The sequence below is a fragment of the Bos mutus genome, chromosome 22 (genome assembly GCF_027580195.1).
Source record: "Bos mutus isolate GX-2022 chromosome 22, NWIPB_WYAK_1.1, whole genome shotgun sequence".
NCBI classification, from domain to species: Eukaryota; Metazoa; Chordata; class Mammalia; order Artiodactyla; family Bovidae; genus Bos; species Bos mutus.
Window position 1 is genome coordinate 60,910,928 of NC_091638.1, and position 9,765 is coordinate 60,920,692.

At 65.2% G+C, this 9,765-nt stretch overlaps 1 protein-coding gene across 3 annotated transcripts; it reads right to left on the reverse strand.

Annotated features, from left to right (window-relative positions):
- Positions 1 to 1,003: 1,003 nt before the first annotated feature.
- Positions 1,004 to 9,235, reverse strand: SIGIRR (single Ig and TIR domain containing). Of its 3 annotated transcripts, none has more exons than XM_070359526.1 (10): positions 9,069 to 9,235; positions 5,030 to 5,192; positions 4,038 to 4,236; positions 3,403 to 3,536; positions 3,164 to 3,304; positions 2,677 to 2,820; positions 2,236 to 2,338; positions 2,021 to 2,171; positions 1,646 to 1,835; positions 1,004 to 1,354 (listed from the first exon to the last, which is right to left on the reverse strand). In XM_070359526.1, the coding sequence occupies exons 2-10, from the start codon at positions 5,034 to 5,036 to the stop codon at positions 1,191 to 1,193; spliced, it is 1,233 nt and encodes a 410-aa protein (XP_070215627.1). In that variant the 5' UTR covers positions 5,037 to 5,192; positions 9,069 to 9,235; the 3' UTR covers positions 1,004 to 1,190. The 3 variants fall into 3 exon arrangements, with proteins under 3 accessions (XP_070215627.1, XP_005895182.2, XP_070215626.1); XM_005895120.3 differs by lacking the exon at positions 9,069 to 9,235 and adding an exon at positions 6,821 to 7,036 and having other exon boundaries at positions 1,005 to 1,354; XM_070359525.1 differs by lacking the exon at positions 9,069 to 9,235 and adding an exon at positions 6,698 to 6,721 and having other exon boundaries at positions 1,005 to 1,354.
- Between the last annotated feature and the right edge of the window lie 530 nt (positions 9,236 to 9,765).

Sequence of the window (9,765 nt, forward strand, 5' to 3'; positions counted from 1 at the left end):
CTTCCTTGGCTGGTCAGGTCTGGGGTCAGGTCCAAGGATGCAATAGTGTCCCCAAGCACAGCCGTGCTTGCCCCTGAGGACACTCCCCCCGGGCCCATGCACAGATTTCTCTGGTCAGGGGACACAGGACCGGGGGAGGGAGCGTCCCAACAGCAGGAGAGCCGGCAGAGGGCGGAGGTGGACAGCAGAGGCAGCCTCGAGCTGAATGAGACACGTGTGCAGAGGAATGACCTCTTCTGGGGCAGTGTGCCCACTGCTGACTTTAGTGCCACCCTGCTGGGTTGTGCTCACGTGGCACCTGCACCCCAATGTCTCTCTACCTTGCCCCGCTCTGGGGGTGCCTGACAGCTTCACTCATACTGTCTGAGGCTTGGGGTCCAGGAGCTCTGGGACTCCTCCGCATCCCACCAAGTCAGGCTACTTGGTTGTGACGCTCCCACAGATATTTTACAACAGACTTTTCCGCAAAACTCAGCACCTGCAGTCTGTAAGGGGCCTGCCCCCAGGGGCCGTCCGGCTCACGGTGGGACTGGAAGCAGTCACGTCCCGGGTCAGGGAGGCCTGAGGAGGGTGCTGAGAGAGGTGCCTGAGCTGGCACGGGGCGGAGGGGCAGCGTTGGAGGGGGCGGCCAGGAGTGCCGGCCAGGTGGCCACGAGGAGAGACAAGGGCAGGGTCCAGGGCCCTGGGTGCTGAAGCTCCAGTGCTCTGGCCATCTGATGCAAAGAGCCAACTCCTTAGAAAAGACCCTGATGCTGGGAAAGATTGAGGGCAGAGGGGTGACAGAGAATGAGATGGTTGGACGGTATCACCACGATGGACATGAATTTGAGCAAGCTCCGGGAGACAGTGAAGGACAGGCGAGGCTGGCGTGCTGCAGTCCATGGGGTCGCAGATTCAGACATAACTGAGCAACTGAACACCAACCAGGGCCCTGGAGGGCCCAGGATGGAAGTGAGGGGCCTTCCGCCCAGGACACTGCACACCCGCTTCCTGCCCCAGGGCAGAGGCTGAGACTCGGGCGGGATTCAAAAGGTCTTTATTTTTAGCACGAGGCGGACAGCTGGGGCTGGGTCCACTCTCTTTTCCCTGAGGTCCCAGGACTGCAAGTAGACAGGTCCTGCTGTGTGGGACTAAAAACACCCAGCCCTGCCCCCGGCACCCCGGTAACCCCAGTGCTCCAGGGGGCAGGGCTACACGTCGTCCTCCGATACCAGGCAGTAGAAGTCCGTGCGGGCACTGTAGTTTCGGGAGCCAAGGTCTGACACATCCACTTCACTGCCTTGGCCCTCTCCGAGCGAGACCGCACCTGCATGTGGTAGAGCTGGTGGCTCCCCAAAGACAGGCCCTCGTACACCTGGGGAGGGGCACCGCCAGGCCTCAGGCTGGGCTGCACACTGCCTGCCTTCTGCCAGGTCACTCCCTGCTGCCCCTGCTTGCATGATGGCACTTGTGGTTCCCAGGCAGGCCCTGGGCCCAACCACCTCTATGGAAAGAGGCAGTGGGAGGTGCTGAAGTTAAAGCCATCCATGGCTGCAGGGCACGGTCCCCACCACCTGGGCCCCTTCAGGGGCTCCTTCACCTTCTGCAGCCTCCCTCCAACTCAGGGTGAGCTTCTCGGGGTCAGGGGTGGGGCTGGTGAGCCTACCCAGGTCCCCCTCAGGGTCGGGGTCCAGCTCGGGGTCCAGGGTCCGACCCTCTGGGAGCTGGCCTCGCACAATCAGCATGGGGTCCTTGTCGTCCTGCAGCCGGGTCTGGGGGTCTCCCTCCATCGATCTGTACTGCACCTTCCTCGGCAGCGCCAACCGTAGCTCTTTCCAAAAATCGGAGGAAGGCGTCTGGAGGCAAGGGGGGCAGTTAACGTGTGTGAACACAAGAATGGGGTTTGGGGGGGGGTGGTGCCAACACATAAAGACCCTGGCCTCCTCGGCCCCCAAAAGCCCACTCCTCTGGGCAGCTGACCACGGAGCCTCCACTCACGGGGTCCCATCCACAGCACCCCCCGCCCCGCACCCCTCCGCACCACAGAGCCGGGCTTCCAGAGCAGCAGGGTCACCAGGTGGCGGTGCTGGCGCAGCAAGCGCAGCGCAGGGTGAGCGGGGTCGCGCCGCTGGCCCTCGAAGGTGATGAAGATGGGTCTGCGCGTGAGCTCCAGCAGCCGGCACAGGCCCTCCCTGCGAGGGCGGCACTGTCAGAGCGGGCACGGCTGAGGCCCACCCAGCCCAGCACGGGACCCACCGGAAGCTGTGACTGCACCAGGCCCGGCCCAGGAAGGCATCCGACAACACCACCACAAGTCGCCGGCAGCGGCTCAGGTTCACCAGGAGGTCTGCCGACGGCTCTGCAGGACCCGGGCATCAGCGGGGGCAGCACAGACTGGGCCCTGGAGGGGCGGGGCCCTAGGAGGGGCCGGAGCCCGAGGGGCGGTGGGGAGGGGCCTGGGGCCGAGGGAGACTTGAGGGGCGGGGCCTGAAAGGCGGGATCTGTGACCCAGCGGGGGCGGGGCGAGCACCGGGACAGGGGTGGGGCCCAGCGGAAAGGGGCGGAGGGCTCGAGGGGGCGGGGCCCTTGGAGGGGCGGGGCCTGGGCCGAGGAGGTCCTGAGGGGCGGGGCCTTGGGAGGCGGGGTCTGTGAGCAGCGGGGGCGGGGCCCAAGCGGAAAGGAGTGGGGCGCCTGTACCCGCGCGCGGCAGGAGGTCGCGGTCGTCCAGAAAGAGCTTGTAGCCACGATGCCGCTCCAACTGCGGCTTCAGGATGAAGTTCACGAACTTCCGGTCCTCAGGGCTGTCGCTGTAGGAGATGTAGGCGTCGTAGAGCTTCCCGTCTGCGGACGGCGGCGGGTCAGTGCGGCCGCTTTCCCGGCCTGGACCAGCCACCTTCAGGGTCCCCTAAACCTCCCCCCCTGTGCCAGGGAAGCCAGGCAAGCCCCCCAGACGAGACTCAGCAGATCCCGGCTCAAGCACCGCCTGGATTCGTCCTCAGCACAGGATTCCGGGTAGAGGCCTGGAACCAGGGTACCGTGACCCCCTTCTGCCCATCCAGTGCCCTCCTGGGCTGCACAGAGACACGCCTCTTCCAGAGTCCTCTAGGGACGGATGCCTCCTCACCCCCACCTGCAGAGCTGAGCCTAGTGAGGCCCCCTTCCCCCACGTCCGGGCCCCACGCACCGTTCATCTCCACCTCCCCATACTTGTCTTGGTACCAGAGCAGCACGTTGAGCCGACACTTCACGTACAGCAGCGCCACCAGGAGCAGGGCCAGCAGGGCCAAGAGCGAGGCCAGCACCGCGGCCGCATGTCCCGCCAGCCCTGGGGACAGAGCCACTGTCTGAGCCACCCCAGCACCCTCCGAGCCGCAAGTCTCCCCAGGGCTCCCTCCTACCTTATACCCCAGTGCACCCCCTCACCAGCTCTCCAAAGAGTGAAGGAAGAGGAGCTGATGTTCCGGATGGAGCAGGTGAAGGTCCCAAAGTCCTCAGCTCTGGTCAGGTTGATCCCCAGGACACTGGACACAAGTACCTCTGACCAGTTGGTCTTGACCCTGGGGAGACCAGGCCCCACCCCCTCACCTGGGGCCCGAGAGCATCACTGGATGCCCCCGAGCCCCAGTTGTCTGGGACTCGCCCAAAGAGGCTGCAGATTTGGGCTTCCTGGCAGTCCCTAGACCGTAAGCTAAGAGAAATGGCCAGAACATGAAGAGGGTATGGATCTCTTTTGGGACATCACCCTGATCCTGGGTCCGGGTCCTGGAGGTACTCAGATCCCAGGCTTGGCCCAGCAGTCAATGAGTAAATTCAGGCCTTAGCACTCTGCTGGCACCCATGACCCTGGGTGGTCTACAAGGTGAGTGTCTAGAGGGGCCATCTGTCCCTGTAGTCACTGACTTAGTCTGCATCCAGAGTGGCACTCTGCCCATGTTGTGTCTGGCCAGTCACTCCCCAGCCCATGTTCAAGTGATTATAGACCAGAGTGTAGGTCAGAGAGGCCACTGGCTGTGGGTACATCCAGCATGTCGCCTGACCCTGGACACCTCATCTCTTACCAGGAGTCCTCATGGAGGTCATAGAGGCTTCCATCGCTCAGCAGCAGCCCACCTTTCAGCCACTGTACTGAGGGCAGGGGGCAGTGGGGCCCCGAGACCACCAAGGCTGTGCAGTTCAGTGTGACCACGCTGCCCAGGGCAAGCCCCAGGACCTGGTTTCCAGACGGGGACAGGAAGTCAGGGGCCTTGTCGCAGGCTCCTGCAGAAAGAGGACCCAGTGGGTTACCCGTGCCTGTGATGCCAGCCTCCCACTGTGCACAGATGGTCGGTGGGCCAGGAAAATACCACGGAGGCCAGTGGCACGTGCTGCTCGGTAACCACACCGTGTCCATCCACAAGTCCCAGGGGGACAGGGCCCGGCCCTTGGCACGTCTTCTCCCAGCAGCGGCTAGTTCTTACGTGTTCTGCCTGCCCTGGTCGTGGCTGCCCTGTCCTCAGAGAGGATGTCAGTGTGGAGGGCAGTGGCCAGAGTCATGGCTGAGGTCCACCCCCAGCCCAGCCCAGCAGGACCCACCTAGCTGCCTGTGTGCCCAGGACAGGAGCCAGCACACATGCTCTGTGTGCACCTGTGGCCCACTCTGTGACGTCTCAGCCCTGGCCCCTCAGCTGGACAGTGGTGATTTGGGAGACTTGGGTTGGACATGCCAGCACCTTCAACCTGGTAGAAAGTTAGAGTTCCAGGACCCTCTATTTCTGGCCATGGGCAAGCATTCTCACCTCCCTGAGACCTGTCTTTAAATTGGGGTGATGAGCCCAAGCCGGCAGTCAGAGAAGAAAGCCATCGTCTTGGCCGTGAGGTCTCCCAGTAGCCCACATCTACCCACCCGATCCCCAGTGGCCCCCACCGGTGCCCACTCCCAATATCCCTGGGCTTTACTGACCCCCCATGAGCAGGAGATGGGGAGGGCCCATCTTAACCACACTGCAGTGTGGAGCCAGCCTGGGGCAGGAGGTGGAGTGGAGCCCGTGCCCACCCCTCTCTGACCGTCTACCTGCCATGGTCTGGCCGGGGCCTCCTCGAGGCAGGCTGGACACTGGTGCTACCCACAGCGCCACGGGGCTCCTTGGCCGAGCAGACTGATCCCCCAAGGGCTGAGCAAGATTCACTCTCTGTCCTTGTGGCTGGTCAGTCAGGGCGCCAGGACGGGTCAGAGGCTGCCGCCATCCCCAGGAGCAAGTTAAACAAGAACAGGATGAGTTAACGTGTAACTCTGGCCTCGGAAGCACTGCCTCTGCCCCAGCTGTCTTGCGGAAGCCGCAGAGCACCGGGCATGGCCTGGACTGAACTTCGTTTGCCCCAGGGACACCCGACGGCCCAGGGTGGGCAGCGCCCCTGACGCCCTTCCTGGGCCCAGGAGCTGGTCTGGTTCCCAGGTCCTCGGGGACAAGGCCGCCACGTACAGACGGGGGCTGTGTACAGCCGGACTCAGCCTGTACTGAGGCTCCGAGGGGCCGGGGGTCGTGAGTGCCCGGCAGCCTGACTGGGCCTCACTCCCAGCCTGGATGCAGCAAGAGCAAAGCACTCGAGGCCAAGGTGCCGACACAGAGAGGACGCGGGGCTCAGGCTGCTCTCGGGCGGCCTTCCTTCCAGGTCCTGTGCATTTCTCATCTTCAGACCACAGACTTTCGTCCGCATTGTCCGTCGGTTCTCCAAGGCAACCCCCACCAACCCACAGGCGGCCTTTCTCTCCCACGCAGGGCGGGACCACCGCCCGCCAGACAGCAGCAGCTACGCATACACACCTCTCGACACAGAAAGCTCCACAGTGACCTGGGCTGCGGGGCGGGACAGTGAAGCCCAAGCTTCAGAGCCTTCGAGGACAGCCTCCTGGCTCCCGGGCCTCGGACACCTGCTCCCTGGCGCCAGGCAGGTTCTCACTAGGCATCCAGTCCTCTCCCTCCTCCCTGTGAGTGGACGCACTGGCCTCCTTCAGGCCCCCTCCCTGCCCACAGGGCCCGTGAGGCTTTGCGGGGACGAGCTCCCCCGACTCCTTCTGCACGGGGGGGACCCAGCGTGGACCCAGGGTCGGCTGGAGCCCCTGCCTTGGCTGGGCTGGGACTTCCTCACAAACGGGGGAAGCACAGGCTCCCTCCCAGCGGGCGGGGGCAGAGGGTCCTGCCAGGAGCCGTGTGGAGTGGAGGGCAGCCTGGGAGGTCCCTGAAGCAGAAGAACCAGCCACGAGGGCTGTGAGGGCCTGGGCAGCTCGCACCCCCAGCCCAGAGCAGAAGGTCCAGGGCAACTCCAGTCATGGCCCCTTGGCCTCCACATGCTGACACACCTCTGACCCCTGGAAAGTCACGCTCGGAGCCTCCTGGAAGTTAAGGCAGGTGGCAGGTGCCCCCTGCACACCGTGCCCAGTGGCCCCGCCGCGACACTCCCTCTCCTCCACACAGCCTCTGTGCTGCACCCCCAGCCCCTGCGCACCACTCATGCCCGCACGCTTGGTCCCCGGGCACATGCGCACACGCCCCACATGCCTGACACTGTGGCGGCCCACACCTGGCACACAGCACACACTTCCAAGTTGCCCAGGGCACACCGCCAAGAGCATCCGTGTACACCCCACACCACACACACTGCTCCTCACGCCCACCCTCGGCCTCCATCACCCCTCGCCCTCTCACAGTCACACGTGCCCCATGCACACACGTGCACTCACAAGCTGCATGCTCTGCAGGCCTCCCCTCACACAGGCCTGATTTTGAGGACAGGCCTCAGGCCGGGAAAGGCAGCTGAGGACAGGGACGCAGGCTCACGCTAAGCAGGGAAGGCATGAAGTCACCTGGCTGCAGCTCTTTCCTCCTGAGGAGGGGATGCCCGTCACTGAGGTCATTGGCTTGAGCTTGGGTGCGATCGCTTTGCTCAGCTGGGCCCCCGGCCCAGCCTAAAGCAGCACCGCAGCCCCGGATGCATCACCGAGCATGGCGAGGACCCGGCTCTTGTTTGTGTGTTTGAATCAGAAGTTTCCCCGTAGCTTCCTGGCTTTGCAGTCACATCCTCTGCTAAACCTAAACCCCACCCAGGCACCCCTCCCCGGCGGGCTGGCGGGCAGTTGGTGGTTCTCCCCGCCAGCCCCGCCTGCCCCAGTCTTCCTGTAACTCTGAGTCAAGCGGCTCCTTCCTCCAGGGCCCGCCCCAGTCCACTGCGGCCCGGGCCTTCCCTTCTCAAGCTGCTAGGTCTAGAAGGCCGGGGCTCACGGTGATATGTGGGGGTCCTGTCCAGCAGACCCCCACTCAGGCCTGTCCTGCACACCAACGAGGAGCCGGGCAGCATGGCCTGCTTCCCAGACAGCCCTGTGGTCCCAGGACCTGGAGGGGGCGGGCTCCGTGTAGCTCCCCTGGCCCCAGCGAGCATCACTGACCTGCTGGGGTGGTGCGGCTCCCGTGGAAACTCTCGCCAATGATAGAACTTTGAGCAGGGCTCTCCGGGCCCCACCCTGGCCACCTCCGAGGTGTAGCCCCCAAACGGTGAGCAGTTACAAGGGGCTTGGGTTATCACGTGGACCTTAGCCCCCTTTTCTACATAGGAAAGCAGTCAGGAGGCCTCAGCGAGGCTCCCAGATCTGAGCCCAGGTCGGGGGCAGCCTGAGGTCACCACAGATTCCTCTGCACCCTCATCCTAGACTGACCTGGCACTCTCAGCCCAGCACTCCTGGCTGATGGCGCTGCTCATGGAAACCAGGCAGGGTCGTTTGTGGCCCCTGTCCCTGCCCTCACCGCTGGGGCAGGGCCTTCCCTTGGAGCATTCTCATCCTACATCCTTAATCTGACCCTTTCCAAGGCGCCTTGCTCAAACACCCCAACTCCGTGGCCCTCAGGGCCTTTGGATAATGGTGCATCTTGGGCTCAGGTCCCACAGACCCTGCCTGCGCGCCTCCCCACTGAGCCGCAGCTCCCCGGTGGGCCCTGAGGCTGAGTGAGCAACATAAGCACCTGATGGACAGGTTAATGGGCTCCGGCGGTCAGCGACCTGCCCAGAAGCACCCAGGAGGAGGCAAAGAACTAGGTAGTCCCTGGTGTCCCCACCAGCCTTGCTGCCTCCCAGAGCTCCTGCCAGGTTGCCTGCCGCCCCACAAGCCGGCCGGTGTCACCACCTCACACCCTCGACTGGGCGCCCTGCCGCTTCCGCTCACGGCCGGCCTCCCCGCCGCGTCCCCCAGGCCCCCTCCCCAGAGCGAAAAGAAACCCACGCGCCTCAGGCGCTCCAGAGAACAGCCCGCGGAGCCGGAGCCCGCCCCCTGCACCGCCCACCGCGCTCGGCCGGCGCCCCGCGGTTCCTAGAGAGCCCGGCCTCGCGCGGGTGCTCCGCCTTCCCCGGGCTCCACGTCGGCCCGGAGGCCCGGCCCGCGCCCGCCCCCTGTCCCCACGCTCTGCCGTCTGGCCGGCTGCTGGGCACCCAGAGGGTCTGAGCGACCCCCTCATCTGGGACAGGCGGCCCTCTGCGCCTGGAGCGTGCTTCCTTCCCTGACGTCTCTCCCGAAGGAAAGAACCCGCGCAAAGCGCGGCGGCCCCGCCAGCCGAGAGGCCCCTGCTGCGCCCCGCGCCCCCCACATCGCACTCCCCGCCTTCCGGAGGGTGGGCCGGCCTCCATACCCGGCCCTCTGGCTGCGGTGAGCCGGGCGAGGCGGGGCACGCGCGGTTGGAGGGCGCGGGGGGCGGGCTCGCGGGGCCGGGCGCCGGAGGTGGCTCCGCCCGGAGACAGGTGCGCGGCGGCGCCCTGGGAGGCCTCGGGCCTGGGCTCCGCTCGCCGCGGCGCTCCTTTTCCCTCTTCTGGCCAAGGGCCGCGGGCGGAGCGGGAAGAGCTGCCCTCGCCCCCGCAACCCCGAGGGCCAGGCCTCAGGTAAGCTCCGGCAACGCGCGCAGCCGGCCCGGCTCCGAGTCGCTTCCTGCGGAACCGCACCGGTCACAGGCCAGGGGCTCCGCGGGCCAAGAGGAGCCTCGGCCCCCCCTAGGCTCCAGGCTCGGTCCTGGCTCCTGGGACCCGAAAACCGCCACGCACTTCCGCCGACAGGAGCAGCGATCTCCACTCACCTGCGGCCCAGACTCGAGGCTCGCGCGGCCGCGAGGGCGGAGCGGCTCACCTGGGCCAGGTGCGCCGCGGCGACAGCCCCAGCGACGGCGGCAGGTGCGGCCCCGCCCAGCGGCCGGGGCGAGGGCGGACCCTATTTTGCGCCCGCAGGCTGGTTGGTGTTCAAGAATGTCCCGCGCTCAGGCCCGTGGAGTCGCGGCCGCCGGGCCTAGGGGCAGAGGCCAAACCGGCCCAACCAACCCGGACTGCCTTGGTGCCCCAGAGACTCCTCGGAAATTCCGCCGCCCCCAGGGGCACCTGCGGCAGTTCTGGCCCCCTGCCCAAGCTCTTCCTCTTCCTCCAGGAAGCCTGCCTTAACTCCTGCCTTGACTCTTGCCCCTGATAGGTGCAGGCAAATCCTCACTTTTCTGTGGAAGCCCACGGAAAACCAGAGGAGAGCAGGAGGCTACTGCATTCCAGGCCTTTCCCCATCTGGACCTCAGTTTCCCAGCTAACCCTGTTATCGTTCAGTCGATGTCCCACCCTTTTCTACTTCATGGACTGCAGCACAAGTCAGGCTCCCCCGTCCTCCACTATCTCCCAGAATTTGTTTAAATACCTGTCCATTGAGTCAGTGACGCTATCTAACCATGTCATCATCTGCTGCCTTCTCCTCCTGCCTTCAATCTTTCCCAGCATCAGTCTTTTTCAATGAGTCAG